At 41.3% G+C, this 26,684-nt stretch overlaps 1 protein-coding gene across 1 annotated transcript in view; it reads right to left on the bottom strand.

The window, feature by feature from the left end:
• Positions 1 to 8,945: 8,945 nt before the first annotated feature.
• The window catches only part of LOC100677584 (eukaryotic translation initiation factor 3 subunit C), a 33,113-nt gene continuing 15,374 nt past the window's right edge, over positions 8,946 to 26,684 (bottom strand). The window contains exons 9-21 of the mRNA XM_003418836.4: positions 25,109 to 25,268; positions 24,878 to 24,981; positions 24,488 to 24,629; positions 24,153 to 24,278; positions 23,944 to 24,037; positions 22,748 to 22,938; positions 22,285 to 22,509; positions 14,840 to 15,203; positions 12,537 to 12,696; positions 12,374 to 12,439; positions 12,173 to 12,260; positions 11,911 to 12,073; positions 8,946 to 11,824 (exon numbers count right to left, since the gene is read on the bottom strand). Of these exons, the coding sequence (XP_003418884.1) occupies positions 11,742 to 11,824; positions 11,911 to 12,073; positions 12,173 to 12,260; positions 12,374 to 12,439; positions 12,537 to 12,696; positions 14,840 to 15,203; positions 22,285 to 22,509; positions 22,748 to 22,938; positions 23,944 to 24,037; positions 24,153 to 24,278; positions 24,488 to 24,629; positions 24,878 to 24,981; positions 25,109 to 25,268 (1,966 nt within the window). The 3' untranslated portion in view covers positions 8,946 to 11,741. The remainder of the gene's footprint in view (positions 11,825 to 11,910; positions 12,074 to 12,172; positions 12,261 to 12,373; positions 12,440 to 12,536; positions 12,697 to 14,839; positions 15,204 to 22,284; positions 22,510 to 22,747; positions 22,939 to 23,943; positions 24,038 to 24,152; positions 24,279 to 24,487; positions 24,630 to 24,877; positions 24,982 to 25,108; positions 25,269 to 26,684) is intronic.

Consider the following 26,684-nt stretch of genomic DNA (forward strand, 5'->3'; position numbering starts at 1 on the left):
CAAGAAGCAGTTGTTTGAATAGAAAAAGGGGATACTGTGTGGTTTAAAGTCAGGAAAGGTACATGTCAGGGTTGTATCCTTTCATCATATTTATTCAATCTGTATGCTGAGCAAATAATCCAAGAAGCTGGACAATCAGGATGAAGACTCATTAACAACCTGCATTACGTGGATGACACAACCTTGCTTGCTGAAAGTGAAGAGGACTTGAAGCACTTACTGATGAAGATCAAAGACTACAGCCTTCAGTATGGATGACACCTCAACATAAAGAAAACAAAAATCCTGACAGCTGGACCAATAAGCAACATCATGATAAACGGAGAAAAGACTGAAGTTGTCAAGTGTTATGGATTGAATTGTGTCCCCCCAAAAATATGTATTAACTTGGTTAGGCCATGATTTTCGATATTGTGTGGTTGTCCTCCATTTTGTGATTGATGTAATTTTCCTATGTGTTGTAAATCCTAATCTCTGCCTGTGGTTCATGAGGCAAGATTAGGTTATGTTAAAAAGGATTAGGGTGAGATGTAACACCGTTACTCTGGTCATATCCCTGATTCAAAGAAAAGGGAGTTTCCCTGGGATGTGGCCTACCTGCATCACCTTTTACCTTTTATCTTACAAGAGATAAAAGGGAAAGGAGCAGATAGTGGGGACCTCATACCAGCAAAAAACCAGCGCTGGGAGCAGAACGCATCCATTAGACCTGGGGTTCCTGCGCAGAGAAGCTCCTACACCAAGGGAAGATTGATGACAAAGACCTTCCTCCAGAGCCAACAGAGAGAGAAAGTGTTCCCCTGGAGCTGATGCCCTGAATTTGGACTTGTAGCCTACTAGACTGTGAGAGAATACATTTCTCCTTGTTAAAGCTATCTACTTGTGGTATTTCTGTTATAGGAGCACTAGATAACTAAGACATCAAGAATTTCATTTTACTTGAATCCACAATCTACACCCATGGAAGCAACAGTCAAGAAATCAAGTGAGGCACTGCTTTGGGCAAATCTGCTGTAAAAGACCTCTTTAAAGTGTTAAAAAGCAAAGATGTCACTTTCAAGACTAAGGTGAGCCTGACCCAAGCCATGGTGTTTTCAGTCACCTCATATCCATGCAAGAGCTGGACAATGAATAAGGAAGACCGAAGAATTGATGCCTCTGTGGTGGTGGCGAAGAATACTGAACATGTATCATGGAGTGCCAGAAGAACGAACTAGCCTGTCTTAGAAGTACAGCCAGAGCACTCCTTAGAAGCAAGGATGACAAGACTTGTCTCACAAGCTTTGGACACGCTATCAAGAGAGACCAATCCCTGGGGAAGAACATTTTGCTGGGTAAAGTGGAGAGTCAGCAAAAAATAGGGAGACCCTCAATGAGATGGATTGACACATTGACTGCTCAAGCGTAACAAAGATTGTGAGCGTGGCGCAGGACTGCGCAGTGTTTTGTTCTGTGGTACAGAGGGTACCCATGGGTCGAAACTGACTTGACGGCACTTAACAATAGGTGTGTAGTAGTATCTCATTCTGGTTTTAACTTGTAGTTCCCTACTGGCTCATAGGATGTCTCTGCGTGGTGCAATAGTTAACACACTCTGACTGCTAACTGAAAGGCTGGAGGTTTGAGTCCATTCAGAGGCACCTTGGAAGAAAGGCCTGGCAATCTACTTCTGAAAAAGCAGTCATTGAAAACCCTATAAAGTGCAGTTCTACTCTGACACACATTGGTCACCATGAGTTGAAAATGACTTGCCAGCAACTTTTTTTTTTTTTACTAATAATGTTGTCTCTTTTCACTGTATTTATTAACCATTGATGTATCTTCTTTGGTGAAGTATATGTTCAAATATTTTACCCATTTCTAAATTGAGTGTTTTCTTATTATTGAATTCTTTTTGCCATTTCATTTTATATGTAATTATTGAATCCTGGGAGTTCTTTATATATTCTGAGTACAAGTTTTTTTTTTTTTTTAATTTCTATTATGCTTTAAGTTTGTAAATCAAGTCAATCTCTCATAAAAAAATCTATATACACCTTACCATACACTCCTAGCCACTCTCCCCTCAACAAGACAGCATGGTCCCTCCCTCCACTCTCTCCTTTCGTGTCCATTCTGTCAGCTTCTGACCCCCTCTGCCCTCTCATGTCCCCTCCAAACAAGAGATGCCCACATAGTCTCATGTGTCCACTTGATCTAAGAAGCTCACTCTTTACCAGTATCATTCTCCATCCCATAGTCCAGTCCAATCCCTGTCTGAAGAGTTGGCTTTGGGCATGGTTCCTGTCTTGGGCCAACAGAAGGTCTGGGGACCATGACCTCTGGGGTCCTTCTAGTCTCAGTCAGACCATTAAGTCTAGTCTTTTTACGAGAGTTTAGGGTCTGCATCCCACTGCTCAACTGCTCCCTCAGGGGTTCTCTGTTGTGTTCCCTGTCAGGGCAGTCATCTGTTGTAGCCAGGCACCATCTAGTTCCTCTGGTCTTAGGCTAATGTAGTCTCTGGTTTATGTGGCCCTTTCTGTCTCTTGGGCTCATAATTACCTTGTGTCTTTGGTGTTCTTCATTCTCCTTTGCTCCACGTGGGTTGAGACCAATTGATGTATCTTAGATGCGTTTAAGACCTCAGACACCACTCTGAAGTGGGATGCAGAATGTTTTAATAGGTTTTATTATTATGCCAGTTGACTTGGATGTCCCCTGAAACCATAGTCCCCAAACCCCTGCCCCTGCTACGCTGGCCCTTTGAAGCATTCAGTTTATTCAGGAAATTTCTTTGCTTTTGGTTTCGTCCAGTTGTGCTGACCTGTCCTGTATTGTCTTTTCCTTTACCTAAAATAGTTATCTACTAATTAGTGAAAACCCCTCTCCCTTCCTCCTTCCCCACTCTCATAACCATCAAAGAATATTTCCTTCTGTTTAAACTTTTTTTTTAATCAGACATATGATTTGTAGATTTCTCCCCATCTTTGACTTGTCTTTTCATTGTCTTTTGAAGAACAGTTCTTTTGTTGAGGTCAAATAGATATTTTTCTTCTATAAAGATTTCCTCCGATGGTCTTTGATTCATTTTGAGCTTATTTTTTTGTTTTTTGCATAAGGAAATACAATTGTTTCAGCACCATTTGCTGAAAAAAAAATTTTTTTCTGCATCTGTTGAAAATATATGTCTATTTTTGGGTTATTTTTTCCATTAATCTGTTTGTCTATCTTGACATTATATACCACGTGGTCTTTATTTACTATGGTTTTATAACAAATCTTAAAGTCAGGTAGTTAAGTCCTCCAACTTCATCCATCTTTTTCAAAGTTGTTTTGACTATTGTAGGTCCTTTACATTTCCATATAAATTTTAGAATTAGATTTCTACAAGGAAGCCTGCAGGGATTTTGCTTGGAATTCCATTAAATATAAAGATCAATTTTGGGAAAATTGAGAACTGTATCGAGTCTTCCAACCCATGAACATGGTATATATTTAAGTACTCCTTGATTTTAGCCATCAACATAATTTTCATCATACAGATCCTGCACTTTTGTTAGATTTATTCTGAAGTTATTTCCACCCTCACCCTTTTTTAAAGCTAACATAAGTGGTATTGATTATTTAGGTTTCCAATTGTTCGCTGAGAGTTACGGAAATAAGATTGATTTTTGTGTTGACATCGTATCCTCCAACTTGCTAAACTCACTTAGTTGTAGGAATTATTTGTAGATTCCTCAGGATTTTCTAGGTAGACAAACAGTTCATGTGCAAGCAGGGACAGTTTTGTCTCTTCCCTTCTAATTTACATGCTTTTATTTCTTTGTCTGCCTTACCAAACTAAGACTTGCAGTAAGATATTGAATAACACTGGTTAAGAGTGGATATCCTTGATTTATTCCAGGTCTTAGGGGGAAAACATTCTTTCACCCCTAAGCTGCATGTTAGCTACAGGATTTTATCAGACTGAGGAAATTCCCTTCTGTTCCTTTCACAAATGAATATTGAATTTTATCAAATGCTCTTTTCGTATAAACTGCTGTGATCATATAGTTTTTCTTTAGTCTGTTAATGGATTTCATCTGTTGACCCAGTCTTGCATTCCCAGAATAAACACAACTTGGTCATGATGTATTATTTTTATTTTTTGTGTCTATGTCAATAGAGAATACTGGCCTGTAGTTTTCTTGTAATGATTTGTCTGGTTTTGTTTACCACGGTAATGCTGGCCTTATGAGTTGGAAAGTGTTCCCGTGTCTTCTATTTTTTGGAAAAGACTGTGTACAACTGGCTGTTTCTTTTTAAAAAATGTTTAGTAGCACTTACCAGTGACACTATCCTGCAGATACCTTGGAAAAAAAATTTTAAACTACAAATTCAATTCAATAGACAAAGGTCTATTCAGGTTATTCATTTCCTCATAGGTGAGTTGATAGTTTGTGCCTTTCAAGAAATTGATCCATTTAAGTAGTCAAATTTAAAGGTATAAAGTTGTTCAGGGTATACCCTTATTATCTTTTAAATATTTCTAGGGCCTTTCCTGATGTCCCCTCTTTCATTCATGATATTGGTAATTTGTCTTCTCTTTTTTTGTTAGTTGCTATACCTAGAGGTCCCTGGGTGGTGCAGTTTGTGCTTGACTACTAACCTAAAGGTTGGTGATCTGAACCCACTCTTGTGGCGTAGTGTTTAAGTGCTACGGCTGCTAACCAAGAGGTCAGCAGTTCAAATCCGCCAGGCACTCCTTGGAAACCCTAGGGGGCAGTTCTACTCTGTCCTATAGGGTCGCTATGAGTCGGAACTGACTTGACAGCAGTGGGTTTTGTGATGTCACAGAAGAAAGGCATGGCGATCTGCTTCTGTAAATATTACAGCCATGACAGCCTTATGGAACAGTTCTACTCTGTATGTAACACGTGAGTTGCAATCAACTTTATGGCAATGAGTTTATTTTCTAATTTCTCATGACTTTCTCTTTGAATTATGGGTTATTTTTTAAAATTTCCAAATATTTAGGGGGTTTTCCAGATATCTTTGTTAATTCCTATGTTTAGAGAACATAGTTTGTATAATCTCAGTTCTTTTAAATTTGTTAAGGCTTCTTTTATGGCCCAGAATATGGTCTATAGTAGTGAATGTTTCATGTGCACTTGAAAAGAATGGCGTGTTCTGTAAATTTCAATTAGGTCAAGCGGTTGAGCTGTTCAGGGCTTGCCCAGTGCTGCTGTCAATGCAAATACAAGTGAGTGGTTTTTTCCCACAATTCTGGAGGCTAAAGGTCCGAATCAGTGTCTTCGTCATGTCAAGGCCTTCAATATTGGTAGCCTTGGGTGTTCCTTAGTTCCTTGGCTTGCAGACAATCCTCACATAGTGTCTGTCTTCCCCCATGTGTATATTTCTGTGTCTGTTCTGGTCTTTTCAAAACTCAGAAATGATTAGGTTTAGGAACCACCCCACACTGGTATTAAACTTCATTAATATAAAGACCCTATTTCTAAACAGGATCACATTCACAGGTCCAAGGGCCAAAAATACATCTTTTGGGAGGACACAATTCAATCCATAACAAGTTCGTCAATATTCTTGCTGAGCCTATTTCTACTTAAAAGAGCATGAAGTCTCAAAGCGTAACTGTGGATTGATCTATTTCTCCTTTCAGATCTATCAGGCTTTGCTATGAATTTTGAAGTTCGATTGTTAGCATATACACTTTTGTTCCTGTCTTCTTGGTGAACTGAGACTTTTATCATTATGTAATTATTTCTGATTATATTTTGTTATGAAGTCTACTTTGATACTAATAAACCTACTCCAGTTTTCTTTTAATTAATGTTTGTATGGTATTTTTTTAAATCCTTTTCCTTTTAACCAATCTATATCCACATATTTAAAGTAGATTTATTGTAGAAAGCACTTAGTTGGGTCATGTTTATTAATTCTGACAACCTCTTTTAATCAATGTAATTACTGATATTGTTGGACTTAGGTCTACCATTTTATTTGCTTTCATTCATTCTCTCTATTTTTTGTTCCTGTTCCCCTTTTCCTTATTTTGGATTATTTGAATATTTCTATGTTAAGATTTTTAGTGGTTGCTCGAAGGGTTTATTTAACCATTTCAAGTAAAATATACTTATCATACGGGTTCCCTTCTCCTTTGTAACCATTGTCATGTATTACATCTAATATACTAGAGAGAAGCCCCTGTGGTACAACTGTTAAGCAATCAGCTGCTAACCAAGAGGTTGGTGGTTCAAACCCACCAGCCAGCCACTCCATGGAAGAAAAGACCTGGTAATCCGCTCCTGTAAAGATTACAGCCTATGAAACCCTATGGGGCATTCTACTCTGTCCTAAAGGGTTGCTATGAGTTGAAATCAACTTGACAGCACACAACACTAAAAACCCGAACAGCCGGTGTTAACAATTTTTTCTTTCAACAGTCATCCCTATTTTATATAATTTAAAAGGAGAAAAAGTCTTTCCTATTTACAATTTCTGTTGCTCTTCCCTCATTTCCTGAATTTCCAGCTTTTTCTCATGTCATTTCCACTCAGCCTGAAGAACTTTCATTACTACTGGGAAATAGTTTTTCTTTATCTAAGAATGTCTTTATTTTGCAGTCATTAGTAAGATTTTTTTTGCTAGATTTAGATACTGGGTTAATTTTTTTCTTTCAGCACTTTAGATATTCCACTGTCTTCTGGTCTCCACGGTTTCTGAGGAGAAATTGTCATTCAAATCTTTTTTTTTTCCTGGCTGCTTTCAAAGTATTTTTCTTTAACTTTGGTTTTCGGTTTGATTTTGATGTGTCAGGGTATGATTTTGAGTTTATCCTGATTGGGGTTCACTGAGCTCAAATCTCTAGGCTTATGCCAAATTTCATATGTTTTGGCCACTATTTGTTTCTGCACCAACCTCTTTCTCGGACCCCAAAAGTGGGATTGCATTTTGATGATATCCCACAAGTCCCTGAGGCTCTGTTCATTTTTCTTTAATCTTACATCTATTCTTCAGTCTAATTACTGTTGATCTTCAAGTTCACTTTCATCATCATCATACTGAGTGCTTCCAGTAAATTTTTTATCTGACATTGCGTTTTTCAGTTTTATAATTTCCATTTTTTTCCCCCTTCTAAGAACTTCTTTACATTCAAGTGTTTATCCTTTTTCATGGAGCATCGTCCTAACGGCTGCCTTGCAGTCTTCTGTTAAGATCTGGCATGCCAATGGATTTTTCCTTAAGAACCGATCACATGGTAATTTGGGATTATATCCTGGACATTTTGATTATGTTCTAAGTTTAGGTTCTGACAAAATCCCCTAGAAAATGGTATTTTGGTGTTTTAGCAGGTGAAAATCAACCCAGGATTCACACCACAAGTCTTGTCCTATTATATGCAAGCAGTGGTTCCAATGTGAGCTGTTTCCAAAGCCACTGATATGCTGCTTTGGGTCTGTCCCACATGAGTCAGGCGGTGGTCCCAATATTAAAGCCTTTTCTATACCGCTCTGAGTATAGCTGAGAGGTGGACCTAGGACTTGTCCTAGTTCATACAGATACAGGGGAACCCATTTGCCTGCTCTCTCTCTCCTCTCTGGGACTCCCACATACCCTCTGGCTCCACAGGAGCCCATTTTCCCAGTCCTCTGGCAAGAAAAACAGGCTTACGTAGGGATTTTAGCTGCCCATGCCATCACTACAGCTGTATCTCTATGGATGTCTTTTAGAATATACTGGGCCAAACCAGAGAAAAATTAAATGGCCATTCTCCCGCTTCACACCAGTGTCCCCTTCTCCTGCTTCCTCTGCCCAGTTTCAGCTACTGCAAGTCACGCTACTGCAGCTCTGAAACTGCTGCTTGCCCTGAGCAGAGCTAAGGGTGGGGCGGGCTAGGGTGGCTGGGATTGTCCTTTATGTTCTCCAGCTCAAAGGGTCGGTCCTCTTTCTGGGTCAGATCTGAGGTTTTTTTTTTACTGCCTGCACGATCACACAGCTCAGTGAGAGCCAGCCTGACCTCAGAGGTAAGTCATGAAAAAGGAAAAATATCAGGAAACTCACCCCTACACGGGCTGCTTCAAGTTTTAACTGTCCTCCCCAGTATGCCTGCTTTTGTTTACTTTTCAGAGTCCACAGACAGCTTTTTGTATTTTTCCCAATTTTTAGTTGTAATCAGTGGGCTTCGTCCATTTTAGTCAACAACAGGAATTAGGAAGCAACTTTTGAGAACTGGTCAATCTGCACTTGTTTTCACAAAAGCTGATACTACTTTTTCTAAAATTTTCTAAATCTGCACAAACTGATGCTGGGAAATTACATTTGAGAAGAACTTGTAAATTTGAGCTTGTTTTCACAAAAGCAGCTCTTTCAGCTATTTGCTCAAATTCATGCTGGGGAGCTAGTTTTGAGAATTCACTAATCTAAGCTTGTTTTCACAAAGTGTTTCCTCTAGATTTGCTTGAATATATTTTTGAGATGATCATTTGGTTCTGAGCTTTTTTCCTTCCCTAACAAAAAGTGTTTTATCATCTGATTTGCTCGAGGAAACCCTGGTGGTGTAGCTGTTAAGAGCCACGATTGCTAACCAAAAGGCTGGCAGTTTGAATCCACCAGGTGCCCCTTGGGAACTCTATGGGGCAGTTCTACTCCACCCTATCGGGCTGCTGTGAGTCGGAATCAACTCGACGGCAACGCGCTTGGGTTTTTTTTGTTTAATTTGCTCAAACTCAGACTGGGTTTCAGAATTTGTGAATCTAAGCTTATTTTCACAGAAACTTCTGTTCTGGGTCTTGATTTACTCATATTGTAACGTTAGTTTTCAGAATTCTTACTTTCACAAAAGACTAGATGTGGTCAAGCTCGTGCTGGGAAATTACTTTTCAGAGCCTGGTTTTCAAAAACTATCTTTTTTCATCTAAATTTGCTTAAACTCATGTTGGGAAGATACTTTTAAGAATGTGTGCATCTTGTTTTTTTTTTTTTACAAGAACCGTTTCATCTTACATGTGCTCAAGTTCATACCTGAAACTTTCTTTGGAAAATAATTTGTGAATCTGAACTTGTTTTAAGAAAAAATGTTGATTCTGTTAGTGTTTCAATTAGATGTGCCCAAATTCAAAAGGGCAATTTCTTTTGAAAAGAATTTCTCAATCTAAGTAAAAACAAACAAAACAAATAAATCTGCTAGTTTTCAGCTGTTCTTTTTAAAAGTCACTTTGGGAAGTTTCTTTTGAGGAAAAAAGCTTGTGAATTTGAGATTTTCACAAAAAACTGAAGGGTGTGCAGAGGAAGAGATGTTTAGCCTCCTCCCAAAAAGCTAGCGCTGAGGTGGGCAGGGGTCAGCAAATTATATCCCGAGGGACAAATGTGGCCTACGGGCTGTTTCTGTACAACCCACTAGTCAAGAATGGTTTTTGTACTTTTAAAGGGTTGTTAAAAAGAAGGAATATGCAACAAACCATATGTAGCCCACAAAGCTTAAAATATTTACTATCTAGCCTTTTACAGAAAAAGCTTTGACAACCCCTCTTCTGTGGTCACCATTCACAGACTAGAAAATGAAATCTTCTGAAAATTATGCAATACAATGGCTCTGCCTCCTGCCAAAGAACGCTAAACTCGCCAAATTTAGTATAATGCAGCCTAGCCCAGAGACACCTAGGCTTTTCAGCCTCTCTATCACCTCTCCTCTTTTTCTACTACCACTGGCCATTCCTCCCTCTGACTTCCCTTTTACTCTTCTAACTCATATGTTGAGTTCAGTCTTGGACCTCCTTCTCCTCTATGCTCCCTACTCCAAAAATGTAATTAGCACCAAGTATAACAACTAATAGATCATGAAGTCAGATTGCCTTGGTGTGTACCTAGCTCCCTCGCTTCCTAGTTATGTGATCTTAGGCAAATCACTTAACCTCTTTGGGCCTCAGTTTCCTTATCTACAAAATGGGAACAACAGAATTATTCTAAGAGGATTAAATAAGTTAAACTATGTAAAGCATCTAGCACGTAAGCATTCAATAATGCTGGCTTGTTGGCTATGATGTTATCCACTTTCCACACGTATTTTATAACCACTCACTTTAAAATCTCTGTTCTCTTCCTTCTGTAGTTATCTCCTAGTGTATATCTCTCCTTTTTTTCTTTTAATATTAGAAATCCCCACCTAGAGGCATTTTAGTCTCCTATAAGGAAACCCTGGTGGCACAGTGGTTAAGAGCTACATCTGCTAACCAAAAGCTTGGCAGTTTGAATCCACCAGGCACTCCTTGGAAACTCTATGGGGAATTTCTACTCTGTCATATAGGGTCACTATGAATCGGAATCGACTCGATGGCAATGGGTTAATGTGTTACAGGGTGGTAAGGATATGACACTAAGTTCTGGTCAATGAGATCAGTGTAATTTCCAGGCCCTCTACTTTCTCTTTCCCTTCCTGCGGGGCTGGACAAGGATGTTGGGCTGGTGAGCCAGCTTTAACTATGTAGAAGAGGATAACAACCTAGGAAATGGTACAGCAACAAGACAATGAGACCCTGGTTCCCTGGATGATTTTGTGGAACACAAGCTGCCTATCCCCAAGTCTGGGCCACTCGTCTACCTCTGGACTGTCACATAAGAAATAAACTATTTTGCTTGAATCAATGCAGTCTCTTTGTTATAGCTGCTTAGCCTACAGTCTAATTAATTCAAATTCTAAATTCTTATATCCAACTGCCCTACTTTTATACCTCAGACATCGGTAAAACCAACCTCATTAACAGCCCACTCTGCAGACCTGCTATTTTTTTATTCCTGAACATACAAATAGTATTCTAGTTATTTCCTTATAACAGCCCTGATAGCTTGTTACACACAAGCCTCTTCAATCATTCACCCCCTACATCGATGATCCTAATTATGCTGGTCTTTAGCTGCTTTTTGCTGTTTCCAAATTCCAATATTATACGATGCTACTTCATTATTTTTCTTAAAACTGAATCTATTCATGCTATTTTGTCTACAAAAACCCAAAGCATTCAAAGGTTTTATGAAACGGTTCCAGTTTAGGCTCCACGTACTCTTTATACCAACCATACTATTCTTTTCCTCCTTCAGTGCCTTTGCTCTTTTTCCTCTGTCTAGATGAATACTTCTCAAACTGTCATGAAGGATGATTTTTAAAAAGTCCAATCTATTGTAGACCAATAGTTTTGTAAAATATAATAAGCACGAATTACCAGAGACACAATCACATGTGTAAACATCATGACAACGTCCAATTACTCCAAAAGTTTCTCCTTTTGGAGAAACTTACCCCTAATTATGGTGCTTGTCTTGTCATGGACAAGTAAGACCAGATCCACACTGGTCCAAGGACACCTAGGCCTGGTGACCACCACCCACCCAATCCTCAGGGTCCAACCACCACCACTGCCCCCATTACTCTTTCCTTGACATTCATCCCCCCAGTCACATCCTGCTCAACATTACCAACCACCCGTTTTTCATACTCCTGTTATAATTTATCACGTTGCTACAATTTTCTGTTACATGTCAAAGAGCAGCAAGGTCTTTAAGTCAGGCATGTGTATGAATCATCTCTGCAACCTGGGCCTTTTACATGTCATGTGGCAAACGCTCAGCAAATGAATGAGTCCAACACACACCTGTGGTGACGTGCAGTTGAGAAACTGTAGCAACTCTAAATAGACCTTTAATGACTGCATATAGCTTAGGACTTAAAACGATGAGTGATTTGGGCCATGGAGACAGAGGTGGAGAGTTCAGTAGGCTGTCTGAGACTGCTGCTGGCGGTAGCCACCACGGCGCATGTAGCCCTCATTTTTGCGGTAGCCATCCTTCTGATCTGTAGGAGAGATAAGGAAGGGGGGAAGAGTCAGCACCAGGGGAGAGACAGTGAGGGGGCCAGGAACTTGGGATGGAACCACTCACCTCGGAAGTAGCCACCATAGGTACCCTGCTTGTGGTCAAACACTCGCTCATTATTCTCTACCAGGCTGCCCAGCTTCTCAGCCAGCTGCAGCGCCAGGTTCTGCTGGGCAGTGGGCTCCGTGCGATGCATCACCACTGTCTGTGTCGGCTGGTCCAGGGAGGCCTGATGGGGTGAGGCGGAGGAAGGACATGACACAGATCAGACCCCTCCATCTCACCCTCCCCAGGACCCCACCTGCCCAATCACCAGCCTGGCCCTCACCATCAGCTCCTCATTGATGATCATCTTGCTGATGATGGAGTGCACAGTGGGCAGGTCCAGCTCGAACATGTCAGACAGTGTCTCCATGCTGGGGAGAGACAAGGCAGAGAGCAAGCAGTAATCAGGCCCCTTGGCCACAAAGCTGGGGCCCCTCTCGGCCACAAAGCTGGGGCCCCTCTTCCCTCCCAAGGCCCACCCTACCTGATGGAGTCATAGACGCTGCTGTAGGTGAAGAGGTAGGTCCGAAGTGACTCTTCCTGGATCTTCCTGTTCATGAGCGAGGAGAGAAGTGAAGTGCTTCAGGGAAGGAGACCAAGCAGTCTTTTCCTCCCCCCACCCACAATGGCCTCCCTTCTCTGCTCACCTAACCAGCATGGTGCGGACTTTGTCAGCCTCCGGGAAAAGGTCCCACACTTTGCCATTCATCTTCTCATTGATGATAAAACTGTGGCAGGTCTTCCAGTCACCCATCTTCATGGCCTTAGAGGCAGCAACAACATGTTCCCTCATTGACTCCGGGGGACCTGAAAGATTGGGAATGAGGAAAGCCTGGCACCAGGGATCCTGTTCTCAGAAGCACTGTCTAAGGAGAACCACAATCCAGAACGGCCAAAAAAAAAAAAAAAAAAAAAGCGACTAGAGACAAAAGGGTTTGGATTACTTCTATTCTCAATTCTCCACTAAAATAGCTATGTGATTATACAAGTTAATACGTGAATAAGGTTATTTTACTTTGCTTTAGACTAAATCAGGCCACAAGTGTGCTTTAGGGGACTGGTGAAGCCCTTGAAAACGTTGACAAATTGCTGTATGTTTCCTTATGTACACTTTCCTAGGAAAAAGGTCCATAGCTTTCATCAGATTCTCATAAGGTTCCTTTACCTACAAAAATATCTAACACTGAACTGGAAGAATATTTACCAAACTTCACTCATTCTTATACCACCTTCATGATTTTTGCCATATTCATTCATCACTTACACTGTTCTCAGCTTATTTTTCTTTAAAGTGGCTCACTCGCTTTCCTCAAAAAAATTTTTTTAGCCTCATCCTAAATTACAACATCTATGAGATCACAAGTTTGCTGTGCTGATTACGGACTTGGGTCTGAGAGACAAGGCAGGAAGATAAGACGTGACAAATGAGTAACTGGAAGCCACGGTACACAATAAAGTACAAATGCTCTAAGACAGGAAATGCTTGGTAGACGTAAAGAAACATGTATATCGCAGATCCTAGAACAGGGATGGAACCTAGGTGGTGCAGAGGTTAAGAGCTCGGCTGCTAACCAAAAGGTCAGCAGTTCAAATCCACCAGCCGCTCCTTGGAAACCTACGGGGCAGTTCTACTCTGTTCTACAGGGTCACTATTGAGATGGAATCAACTCAACGACAACAGGCTTGTTTTTTTTGGTTTAGAACAGGGATAGCAAGTGCAAATGGATACACAGATCAGGCCAAACAAAAACATGAATAAGGCCAAGTATAAGCAAAAAGTACACAACCATTTTGGATTAGTTTTCAGTTTATCCCATTTGAAACAGGTAAAGTTAAGAGGTTCAAAAGATAATTCTCCACAAACCAAACAAACAATAGTGCAGGTCTGCGGATAAACAGAAACTGCTTCTTGGTTTCATTGTCAGAGAGTACTAGAGAAACGTAGGAACTGGGATGAATCAGAGAGCCTGTCCCCACAACTGCTACTTCGGCCCCATGGAAAGGCAGGCCCAGGGATGCCAGATTCACCAAAATTTTAAGAGATGCTGGAAATCCAGGTCTTCACTGGAGATTTTCCAATTAAAACAAAACAAAAAATAAAAGCTAACTACGTGAGCAAAACAAAATCTGCCTAAGGGACACTCATTTATGGCCTCTGCACTTTAGCACAACCATACCTATAACCAGTAGGGCAAATCTGCAATGTGATGTGGCTGTGGGCAGTAAGCTTGGCTCACAGGTACTTCCATGGACCAAGCTCACGGGAAGAGCACAATTCAAATTCCCTTCCTGGTGAAATCACATCTCAGTCAGCCCCACAGATGATCAGGTCTTTCATAAAAATGATCAAAAGAGCCAATGTTAGATTCCTGAATGCCAAGGGTCTACTACAGTTTGGTTTGGCTGGAATATAATTGTACATGAAAGGGAAAAACGGTGAAAGAGGTACAAAAAATAGGAGTTAGCTACAGCAAACCTGAATGAGTCGCTTAACTTCTCTGTGCCTCGGTTTCCTCATCAGGAAAAAGGATAATAATAGTATCTACCTCACAGGGTTATTAACGAAGATTATGAAGGTTAAATGATTTATTATTCGTAAAGCATGCAGAACAATGCCAAGCAGAAAAAAGGTGCTATATAAGCTTATATTAAATAAAAATAATGTTGGGGTCAGATCACGAAGAGTTTAACTTAAATGACTAAGGAGTCTAGACTTTAATCTATAGGCGATGAAGAACTTTTAAAGGTGTCATAACATCATAAACATGAGAAGACTGACAAATACAGACTGAAGGGGAGAATGAGAGCTCAATCTGGAGTGTTACAATAGTCTGAGACATAAGAGACAATGCACCGTTAGTAGAAGATGCCTTTAGGTTATACGCAAAGATTTCATTAAGTCACACTGAATCATCCAGTGACGAAGTTATTCCCTTTAACTTTTACTCACCCAACAAGGGCTGTCGCTCGCCCACTCGCAGCTGGTGATGGAACTGCTTGCTGATCATGCGCCGGCGGGCATCGCTCTCGTGGGCAGCCATGTAGGGGATCTCCAGGAGCATGGCGGACACCAGATAGACACATTCCAGCAGCTCCAAGTTGATATGCAGGTGGAAGGGCACCTGCCGGCGCCGCTCCACCTTCTCCTGCTCCTGGTTGCGCTCCTGCAGGCTGCGCAGCAGCAGACCCTGGCCCAGGAGCTCCTTGGCCCGGCCGCTCGACTGGATGTCCAGCAGGGCATTGTGCGCATCCTTGGTCAGGCCTTGGCGGAAAGCGCAGATCCCCAGCTGCACCATGGTGCGATTGTACAGGATCTGAGGGCAAAAGCGTACTGTCCTGAGAGGCAGCAGCCACAAAGCAAGGCACTTGTTCACACAACAAGTATACACCAAGCACCTCCTATGAGTGCAGCACTAGGCTATACGCTGGGAAAGAGAAGAAAACAGCCAAGTCCCTGCTCTCTATGGAGCTTAAATTCTAGGGTGGGGGAGTGGAGGGCAAGATAACTAACCTATGAAAATGGTGTTTAGGGAGAAATTGCCGAGACTATTGAGTAAAAGATGCCTTTAAGTTATACACAGGGATGTCATAAATCAAACTGAATAATCTACTGGCATAATTATTCCCTTTAACTTAAGGAAGAAAATTAAGCAGGCAAGAGAGTTAGGAAGAGGGTTTATGTAGTGGTAGTGGCAGTTTGCAATTCTATATAGAATTGTTTGAATATCGAACTAGAGAGAGCAAGTCATGCAGATATATGGGGGACGAAGAGCATTCCAGAAAAAAGGAAAAGTAATGCAAAGGTCTACTGCTGCCAGGTGTGTTCCAGGAACAAGGAGGGCAATGTGGCTAGAGACAGGGTCAAAAGCTGGGAGACACTAGAAACATTATGCTGAGTGAAATCACTCAGATACAAAATGACAAAAATTGTACAATCTCACCTATATTAAAGCTTCAGAATAGGCAAATGCCTAAGGACCGAAGTTTATTAGTGGTTACCAGGGGCTGAGGGGAAGAAAGAAATGGGAGATAATGCTGAAGGAGTACTGAACTTCTGTCTGGAAATGAATAATGGTATGGTAACATGATGTGGTAAATGTAGCTAATGTCACTGAACTGCATTCTTAAAAATGGTTAAAATGGGAGCAGAGGAAGACAGAGACCCAGGAATCAGAGAAGGAACAGAGCCACAGGTCTAGCTGCCTCCATGAACTACTGCCTCCTTTGCCGTGCAATCAGGAGAACTAGATGGTGCCCAGCTATTATTACAGAACGTTTTGATCAAGGACTCAACAGATGAGTCCTAATCAAAAGGGACGGGGGAACGAGGAACAGAATTTCAGATTTCTTATAGAATCCACACTTAATGGACCCACCGAGGCTGGAGGAACCCCTGGATTTGTTGCCCTGAGAAAATTTTTGAATCTTGAACTGAAGCTATCCCCTGTAGTCATCTTCAAACTAATGAACAGTTTAGCTGATCTAATAAAGAATGTTTGCCTTGAGCACTGTGCTATTTAAAAAAAAAATTATTTATATCAAATTCACAACAGTAACTCTGAAGTATAGAGGAGTAGTTTAAAAAAACCCAGTGCCGTCAAGTCGATTCCGATTCACAGCGACCCTATAGGACGGAGTAGAACTGCCCCACAGAGTTTCCAAGGAGCGCCTGGCAGATTGGACCTGCCGAACCTTTGTTTAGCAGCCATAGCACTTAACCACTACGCCATTATGGGGCGGTAAATCTAAGTCAATGGTGGTGAAGCAATATGGGCAGAGACAACGAGAACGCTGGTAGAATGTGAAGAAGGTAACCAATGTCACTGACTGCTACGTGGTGAAACCAATGAATGGGTGTAGGATCTGCTGCGTGTATTTTCACCAAAAATAAAATAAATATTTTTAAAAAGTTAAAGTGGCAAGCTTTTTATTATATCTCACCACAAAAAGGAAAAAGGAAAAAAAAAGTCTAGCCAAACCCACAGGTAGAGGTGGGATGTTAAAAGGCGATTTTTTTGTTGCATATGCTTTACCACAATAAAATTAAAAAAACAAACACATGTGAACACCAAAAAACAAAAACAAAAGCTGGGGTACTGGCAAGTAGAGGTTCTATGAGCCATTTTAAGATAAGAATTACTGGAAGATTTTGAGCAAGTAAGTGATATAATATGACTTAATTTAACAGAGTTACTCTGGCAGCTGTATTAAGAACAGCCTGAAGGGAGACCAGTGCAGAAGCAGAGAGACCAGGAGGAAGACAATGGTGGCTTAGATTTGAGTCACTGCAATATGACAGGTAAGAGAAATAATAATAATAAAAAAAAGGCATACAAGTGGATACACAAGACTAAACGGGTAGCTCCTGTCCAGAGGTGCAATGAGAAGGCAGAAGGGGACAAAAGCTGGTTGAGTAGACACCGGAAATACGGAGTGGAGAGGAGGAGCATGCTGTCACATTACAGAGAGAGCAACTAGGGTCATGTAACAACATGTGTATAAATTTTTGTATGACTAACTTGAGCTGTAAACTTTCACTTAAAGTACAATAAAAAATAATAAAAAAATAGGAAAAACTAAAAAAGGAAAGGCATAAACATTGGAAAATAGTAAAACTATCTGTATGTGCAGATGACATGACTATTTAAGTCAAAAATCCTAACTACTGAATTGATAACTACTGAATCTAAGAAAGGAATTTAGCAAGATTACAAGATATACAATATATTTAGGCCAAAGCTACAAAAATAGCACTTTTGTATGTAACTAAACAATTGAAAAATAAAACTTAAAATCAACTGCATTTACAATGTCATCAAAAATTATAAAATATTTAGGAATAATTTTTTAAAAGATTTGTAATACCTCTACAATGAAAAATTTAAAACATTGCAAAGAGAAATAAAAGAAGACCTAGTAAATGTGAAGACTGAAAGGTTCACTATTGTTAAGATGTTAATACTTCCTAAATTGATCTACAGATTCAATATAAACAAGCATAATCCCAAACAGGGTTTTTTTTTTTTTTAGAAATTGATAATTCTAAAATTTATATAGAAATTCAAAGTATCCAGACTATCCAAAGCAAATCTCGAAAAAGAACAAAGTTGGAAGCCTCACACTGCCCGACCTTAAGGCTTACTGTGACAGCAGAGCAATCAAGACAGTGTGGGGCTGGTGTGAGGACACATGGGTGAGTGATATGGAACAGAGGACCCAGGTATATACATCGAGGCCATTTTCCCCAAAGGCACCAAAGTAATCCAAAAGGGAAAATCTTCTCTATAAATGGTCTGTAACAATTAGATAACCATGGGGGCGGGGGGACCTTGACCCTGACCGAATACCACGTGCAAAAAATTAAACTGAGATGAATCACAGACCTAAACAAAAAAGCTCAAACCACAAAAACTTTCAGAGAAAAAAACAAACAAGAATATGTTCATGAATTTTGAGTAGTCAAAGTTTTCTTAGGCAGGACCCAGAAAATAATAACCACAGAAGAAAACACTGATAAAGTAGACTTTGTCAAAAGGCAAGGTTAAGAAAATGCCAATCATGACTGGGAGAAAATATCTGCAAAACATATATCTGAATAAGGACTGGTATCCAAGATGGACTGATTAAAACAACACCTATAACTTAGTAATATATTTTTAAAAAGAGCAAAAGTTTGACATTTTGTGAAAGATCTGAGTGGCCAATAAACCCAGAAAAAAGTAGACAATTACCAACAGTCATCAGAAAAGTGCCAACTAAAGTCACAACGAAACGCCATTACACTACCACTAGTGTGGCTGAAGTTAAAGAATAACAACACCAAGTATTGCCAAGGATGTAGAGCTACTGGAAATCTCATACATTACTGACAGGAATGTAAAACAGTATAACCACTTCAGAATTTCTTATAAAACTGAACATACACCTGAACTGTTGGTGGGAATGTAAAAGGGTGCAGCCGCTTTGGAAAACAGGCTGGTAGGTCCTCAAAAGGTTAAAGATAAAGTTACCATATGATGTGGCAATTCTACTGCTAAGTTTTTACCCAAGAGAAATTAAAACATATACACAAAGGCTCATACAAGACGGCTCACAGCAGCATTATTCGTAATAGCCAAAAACTGAGAAAAGACCAGGTGTCCACCAAGAGGAGACTAGATAAAGACTCTGTGATATACACATACAATGCGAGCAGACAGAACAAATACAATGATACAGACAACACGGATGAATCTCTAAACCATTCGGAGTGAGAGAAAGAACCTTAACACAAAGAGTGCATACCCTATGATTCCATTTATGCGAAGTTCTAGGAAAAGCCGAACTAATCTATGGTGGAGAAAATTAGAACAGTGGTTGCCACAAGGGGCAGGAGAGAAGACTTTCTTGAGTGATGACAATGTTCTCCATCTTGATAGAGGTTTGGGGTTACACAGATGGTATAACCCACCTATGGGTATACATAACCATCTGTGTCAAAAGTTCACTAATTCACTTACGATCCGTGCATTTCATGGCAACTTCTATCTCAAAACAAAAACAAACTAAACAAATTCTGAACTCTAGCTAATATTCATGCTTAAATATTTAAGAAATGTAATTATGTCTGCAGTTTACTTTGAAATGCATCCAAATATAAGACTGATCAATGCATGAATAGAGGACAGATGCATAGTTATATGATAAAATAAATATAAGGCAGAAACTGGTTGTGGATGAGTTGTTTCTAACCCACAGTGCAACTCCACGTGTTGCGGAGAAGAACTGTGCTCCATAGGGTTTTCAAGACTGTGACCTTTCAGAAACACATCACCAGGCCTTTCTTCCAAGGCACCTCTGGATTAGTTCGAACTGCCAAACTTTTGATTAGCTGTTCAGTGTTTAATTGTTTGCACCATTCAGAGCCTCCAAAATCAGTATGCTGTTGTAGTTAGGCACCATGGAGTCATAGCGACCCTATACGGCAGAGCAGAACTGCCCCACAGGGTTTCCAAGGAGCAGCTGGTAGATGTGAACTGCCACCCTTTTGGTTAGCTGCAAAGTTCTTAACCACTACGCCACCAGGGCTCCCAAAATAAGTATAGTAAATGTAAATAGTAGAACTGTGGTAGTGGGTATTTGCTATGAAATTCTTCCAACTTTTCTATATTTTTGAAGTTTTCATAATAAGATGTTGGGGGGGGGGGAACTAGCAGTACAGGCTTGAACAAGTCATAGGATCCAAGCAGCTGTGTCCAGCAGCAGCTTGGTATGTTTAAGCATGGAGTTCACAGGAACACCCATGGCTGGATGTTACTGAGAGTCAGGTACTTCAGGGCTATCACCAAGGGATAATGTGTAACTATAGAGCTGAACAGAACACGACCAGTGCCAAATGTGTAACTTCAGGTAGTGGCAGACAGGGCATTACATACCACTGACTCAAATAAAGAGCTCCTTTGCATTTCCTACGATTGGAGATCACGTGCTTGGTACAAATACATAATTAACACCTTGATAACTCCATTTTTAAGCAACCAGGCTTGAAACAACTTAGAATAATTTTTTTTTCATTATATTTATGGTTAATTTTCATTTTTGGTGGGTGGCTCTTCATTTACTAGAGATATCAGGTATCCTTTACAAATACATATGAAAGTATAAAGAGTCAATTTAAAAGAAAATGTTTAGTACATCACAGTACAGGCTGTATGTAGATATTGCCAAAAATTGTGAAGTGGTAAGCACCATGTCTAAGGTTTTGAGAAATACTGGCATGAGGCTTTACAATTAAAAAGTGCCCTTTACAAATGAACCATCACACAATGACCATCCAAAGAAAGTCAACTCAGAGGCATAAATACAAACGCATGCACACAGGCTGCCAACTTTAAAACCTGAGCAGTACAAGACTACCCGCTGGTTTAAGGACTGAGGAGACAGTGCGTGTGAAGGTGCTCCTTAAACTACAGTAACTGGAAAAAAACCCCACATACGTCTGTAAAACCAGAGAGCCAGGTATTTGATGGCAGCACTTCCTTGGAGTACCTCAAAGGCTCTGGCACCTTGTGGAAGACAGGAAGCCACTGACTGGATGTCCCTAGTGCTGAGCACAGTGTTCTCTGGCATGTAGTAAGCTACTCAATAAATGTTTGTTTGAACAAATTTAACAAAAACTGTATGTAACGGATACACTCTCTCTTGATATTAACAGCTTATATTTATCATGTACCAGATCACAGTTCTAAGTGCTTTGTGGTTGTTAGTTGCCTTCAAGTCTGTTCTGACTCACAGTGACCTTACGTATAACAGAACAAAACACTGTCTGGTCCTGCGCCATCCTCACAATTGTTGCTATGTTTGAGCCCACTGTTACAGCTCAACAACACTTTGTACTCACAACACTTTGAGGGAGCTAAATTAGCATCTTCATTGTGCAGATAAGAAAACTGAAAGGAATCATTTAAATCCATTCAGCTTGTAAGTGACAGAAGTCATGACAAGCTAAGTCCTGAGGCTGTGCTCCTAACTACACTGAACAAATAGGAGGGTATTAAACCTCCCCCACTCCCCAAGAAGATTCGTTATTCCATTATTCCACTATCATGTCCCAACAAATCACACTGCGTTTGGGTGCCTGCCTTTCCTCTTAACTGCTTTTTAAAGACAGGAATGGGTCTTTTTCCTATTTTTACAGTAAGGTGAGCTCATGATGATCCCAACCACGTACACAGTAGGTTTAACAAACGTTGGTTAAATCTAAACCTGTACTCCCGAGGAATCTAATGCTGTTGGAACAGTACAAAACACAGCTGTTCCTTGATATCCATGGGGGACTGGTTCCGGGACCCCTCGCGGATACCAAAATCCACAGATGCTCCAAGTCCCTTATGTAAAATGGTGTAGTATTTGCATATAACCTCCCGTATATTTTAAATCACCTCTAGATAACTTATAATACCTGATACGATGTAAATGCTATGTAAATAATTGTACAGTACTGTACTGTTTAGGGGCTAATGACAAGAGATGAACAATGCTCCAAGAGCAAATCCTGGAGAGAGACCAAGGATCTGTGAAATGGCGGGTGGCTACGGCCCATGTATCACGTCATTTGCGTGCGTTCAGTGTGGTGCTTTGTGGCAAATTCAAGTTGTGCTTTTTGGAACTTTCTTTTAAGAATATTTTCGATTCACGGTTGGTTCAATCTGAGGATGCGGAACCCACAGATACGGAGAGCCAGCTGCACGTGTTAACGTACAGGAAAATCAAAGAATGCTGAAACACCAAATCTCTACTTACGTCTGCACTAGCCAGACAGGTGGCTATTCTGGTTGAACTGGTTTGCCCACAGAAAGGACAGAAGCCTAGCCTGTCTCTCTACACCACCCCCAGAGCACGCCCTTCCCACTGTACCTGCACTGGCGGGTCCGCATGTTGGATGTTGTCTTGTAGGTGGCTCATGAGCATCAGATCACGGGCCTGGTACCAGCGGGAGTGCAGAGCGTGGTGGTAAATGTGGCAAAGGATGGCGCATGTGCGGATACGATCTGTGCGGTCCTTGGCGTAGATGTACTTGCACAGCCTCTCCATCAGCACAGCTGAGTCCTCGCCCTCATTTTCTGCCTGGTCTTGCTCAGACTGGGGGAGGGCAGAGGTTATTGAAGCACATATGGCAAAGACAATGGCCCTGAATGCTCAGGTTCTAGCAACCAAAGATGAGACTCCATCCAACTTCACTCTAATCCCTCAGAGTGCCCCTCCTTGCTCCACCTCAGGAAGTCCCTGCAGAATAGGAGATTCACTATCAAGTCCTGACAGACAGGTAGGACACACAGACACATTCCTCTTCTCTCTGACATCACTGCTAAGTACTCACCTTTGAGGAGCCCTCAGGTGGGGTAAGCTGCCGCTGATGGGCCTTGTAATCAAACTTGTAATAGGTATGGAGGATCCGCCTCAAGTAGACTCGGCAGATCTCCTCTGTCGTGCCCTTCTCCTCCAGGTAGCGCTGCACGCGCTCAATGATGGCACACACCTGTGCCTCATCCTTCAGATGCTCCACATACTCTGGCAGGGAGAACACCCACCCTCATCTCAGTCAGGCCTCCAGGCTCCCTTCCCAGCCATTTGTCCTAATCAATCCCCTTACTCCTATGTGTGTCTTCTGCACCCCTTTGAAAAGCCTACTTACTCACTGTGCCTTGAAAATATCCTCTCCCTGGGCTCACAACCCCCCCGCATCCCAATGCCCAAACAAAAATCCCAATTCCTCAGTTAGCCAGTAAGGGTTTGAGTGGTTTTAGCCCTTATCTCCCAGGAACCTCCCCTTCCCTTACCACATTCCAACCCACACTGGCCCTTCTATTCCTGGGGCATGCCAAGCTCATGTTCTGTTCCCCTGCCAGGTATTCTCCTCGGTAAATTCTTCCTCTGGTTAACCTCTCCTCATCATTTGGGTCTCACCTTAAATAGCCCCTACTCAAAGATGCTTTCCTCAACCATTATCTAAAGCCACCACCATTCTAGTCTCTCTCTAGCACAGCACCCATACTTGAATTTCTAATTAGCACTTCACATTATCTAAAATCATCTTTAGCTATCTGTTGAGCTGCCTTTCTTCAGCATCAAAATGTAAGCTCCATGAGCATGAAGACCTTTGGTTACCTTGTTCTTCCCTATAACCTTGACTTGGTGGCCACATCAGGCACTCACATTTTTATTGATTAAATGTCCTGCTCTTTCCCACTCCAATGTCTCTGATCCAAGCTAAACAAGCTGAGTGGACAGACGCCTTACTCCAGTGGTTCTCAAAATGTGGTCTCCAGATCAGTAGCATCACCTGGGAACTTGTTAGAAATGCAAAGTCTTGGGCCCCACTCAGACTTACTGAATCAGAAACTATGGGAGTGGGGCCCAGCTACGTCCATCTTAGCAGGTCCTCCAGTATGAATGCTGGGGTAAAAGCTGACTTCCCAAACATGTTCATTTAGTATAATCCTTACAAAAATGCTGAAGTCAGTATCATTCCCTGCACTCTTCCTCTCACCAAAGCCCGCACCTGCCCAGGCTCACCTTGGGAGTGAGGATCGGTATTTTGCATTATCTTGGTAAATTCTTCATCCATTCGTTCCACCAGAGTTAGGATACAGCCACGGATTCGCAATGGCTGAAGAGCAAGGCAAAGCAGGAATAAATAAATTAGCCCAGAACTTAGTCCCAAATCCCTAGGTCTTCCCAAAGCAGACAACAAACACCTCTCTATGCCTCCAACTATCCTTTACCTGGTCAACATTGTGCAGGTTCTCACTCTCTTCCAGAATGTTCTCCCCAACAAAGATGTTGGGATTTGCAAATAGGATGTCCATCAGCTCATTGATACAGTCCAAGCACTTCTGCCACATCTCCGGCTGCCAAGAGATCAGACAACAGAGTAAGAGGTGTGAGGATGAAATAACCAAAGGCCTCCCAAGAGTCTCTTTACCAGGAATCCATGCGCCGTCAACTACCAAGACTATTTTCACAGCCTTCTCTCCCCGCTCCCCAGTTTTAAGACATTAGGACCCTTCCTCTGACCTACCCAATGCAACCCTCAGGTGCTCCTCCTCATTGCCCTCACCTTCATGTATGTGGCCAGGTTGGGGTTGTAGTCATAGAGAGAGGCGATGATATTGAACTTGATCTTGACGGTGACACCCTCCCCCAGGTTGTTTTCTGAAGCAATCTGAACCAGCAGCTGAAGGAGCTCAATCTGTGCTGCACTAGAGGGACACAGCGCTGGGTGAGGCTTTGGAGCCAAATCAATCCCCAAAGGTTAAGTAATTAGCCTAAGGTCACAACGAAAGTAAATGGCAGAAACTGGACTGGTATAAACTAAGCACACTGTTCTTCTACTGAGGCTACACACAGATCCTTCCATAGCAGGACTATTTCCCCACCAACCTCTACCCCGTATCTTAAAGAAGAGCTTTTACCCTGTAATCCCACAGCCCAGATTCACAAATCTTACCGATCAGTTCCCTTCTTGCCTCGTGCCTGTAGGATCTCATTCAGTTTCTTGATGACAACAGCGTGGGTGATCTCAGTGCCCTTGGCAAACATTTTTGGTTTTTCCTAGGCAAAACACATCCCATCCTGTACAGCTCAACAAGACCCCCTTTCTCACCTTAGGTTTTCTCCCAACTTGACTAGGAAGGCACCTGTATGCTCTCCCAATACATTTCACCTTCAAAATCCTCACCTTAACAAGAGGCATTCCACCCCGGACCCGTTCCCACTCCCCGCCTTCATTGTCCTCCTCCTCCTCATCCAAGCGTTTAGATTTCCTATCATGCTTCTTTTTGGCTTTGTCCTCCCGCTTCTTCTCAGCCGCCTTCTTGTCCTCCTCTGTGGTGGGGGCCCTGTGAGGAGACACAGGAAAAGATGAAAGACCAGTCCCCTCCCCATTTCCGAGGCTTCTTCCTCCCATGAACTTCCTCTCTTCCTCTACCAAGTCCTGGGTCCAAGTTACACTATACAAGATGACCTACAGATCAGAATTAACCATAGCCAGTACCATAACCGAGGCAAGAACCAGGAAGCACTGAATTTGCTAGGCTACTTACCAAGGACTGTCTCATTATACCCACTAAGAAATTCTTACAAGGGGAATGACATGATCAGATCTAATAACGCAGAGGTGCGAACGAGGCTACTGTAGACACAAAAACAATCTGTCATATTGCTCTGTAGCTAACTCCCCAAGGTTTTCCAGAAAATCCATAAGCAACTAAAATTGTTTTTCTTTGATACTAGTTGGCCCATCCAGACTGACATTTTTACCAGTCACAAACTAATTTACAAAAAAAGAAAAACTGCACACAAAAAAATTATTGTTCCCAGACTGTGCTTTTTTTTCTCTCTTCTCTTCTCATGACAGTTGATTCACCTAAAATCAGAATTTAAAAAAACTGTGCAACACAGCAAAGTGTCCCCACAAGAGAGGAAGAAATTATTACTTTCTAAAAACCATCTTAGGTCACTTGATGTTGCCAAGAACTACCTCTAGATTTGAATACTTATGTAACAAAATGTAAGGAGCCCTAGTAGCCCAGTGGTTAAAAGCCTGGCTGCTAAGCAAAAAGTCTACAGGTAGAATCCACCAGCCACTCCTTGGAAACCCTATGGGGCAGTTCTACTCTGTTCTATAGAGTCGCTGTAAGTTGGAACCGACTTGACGGCAGTGGGTTTGTTTTTTTGGTTTTGTTTTGGTGGATCAGTGGCTAACTACCTGGCAGTTCAAACCCACCAGCCATTCTGTGGGAGAAAGATATGGCAGTATGCTTCTTTTAAGATTACAGCCTTGGCAACACTACAGGGCAGTTCTACTTTGTCCTACAGGGTCACTATGATTTGGAATTGACGGCAATGAGTTTGGTAACCAAATACAGCCCAAATAACAGGAACAAATTATTTCAAACTTTCCATAAATGCTGGTGAAAAATCTCTGCAGAAAGACTCAACAGATATTTTAATTCTTATTTATAATTCTCATAAGCCACCACTTAAACATTTATAATTGCATTTTATTGAAACTTGAATATTTTAGTGATAATTTGTAAATATGGTAGTTGAACTAATTTTTTCCCCTTGCTCAAAGGCTAATGTCCTAAGTCTTAATAAAAGTTTATGGACTTTTTTTCTCCTTTACCTTCATTACTGATGGTAAAAGCTCACTTTACAGGTAAAATACTTTGTAAATATGCAAAGTATGTTCACTAAATGGAAACTTCTTGATCCACTTCATCTTCAAAACTCTAAGAAGATAAAACAAGGTA

The sequence above is a fragment of the Loxodonta africana genome, chromosome 12 (assembly GCF_030014295.1).
Source record: "Loxodonta africana isolate mLoxAfr1 chromosome 12, mLoxAfr1.hap2, whole genome shotgun sequence".
Classification (NCBI taxonomy): Eukaryota; Metazoa; Chordata; class Mammalia; order Proboscidea; family Elephantidae; genus Loxodonta; species Loxodonta africana.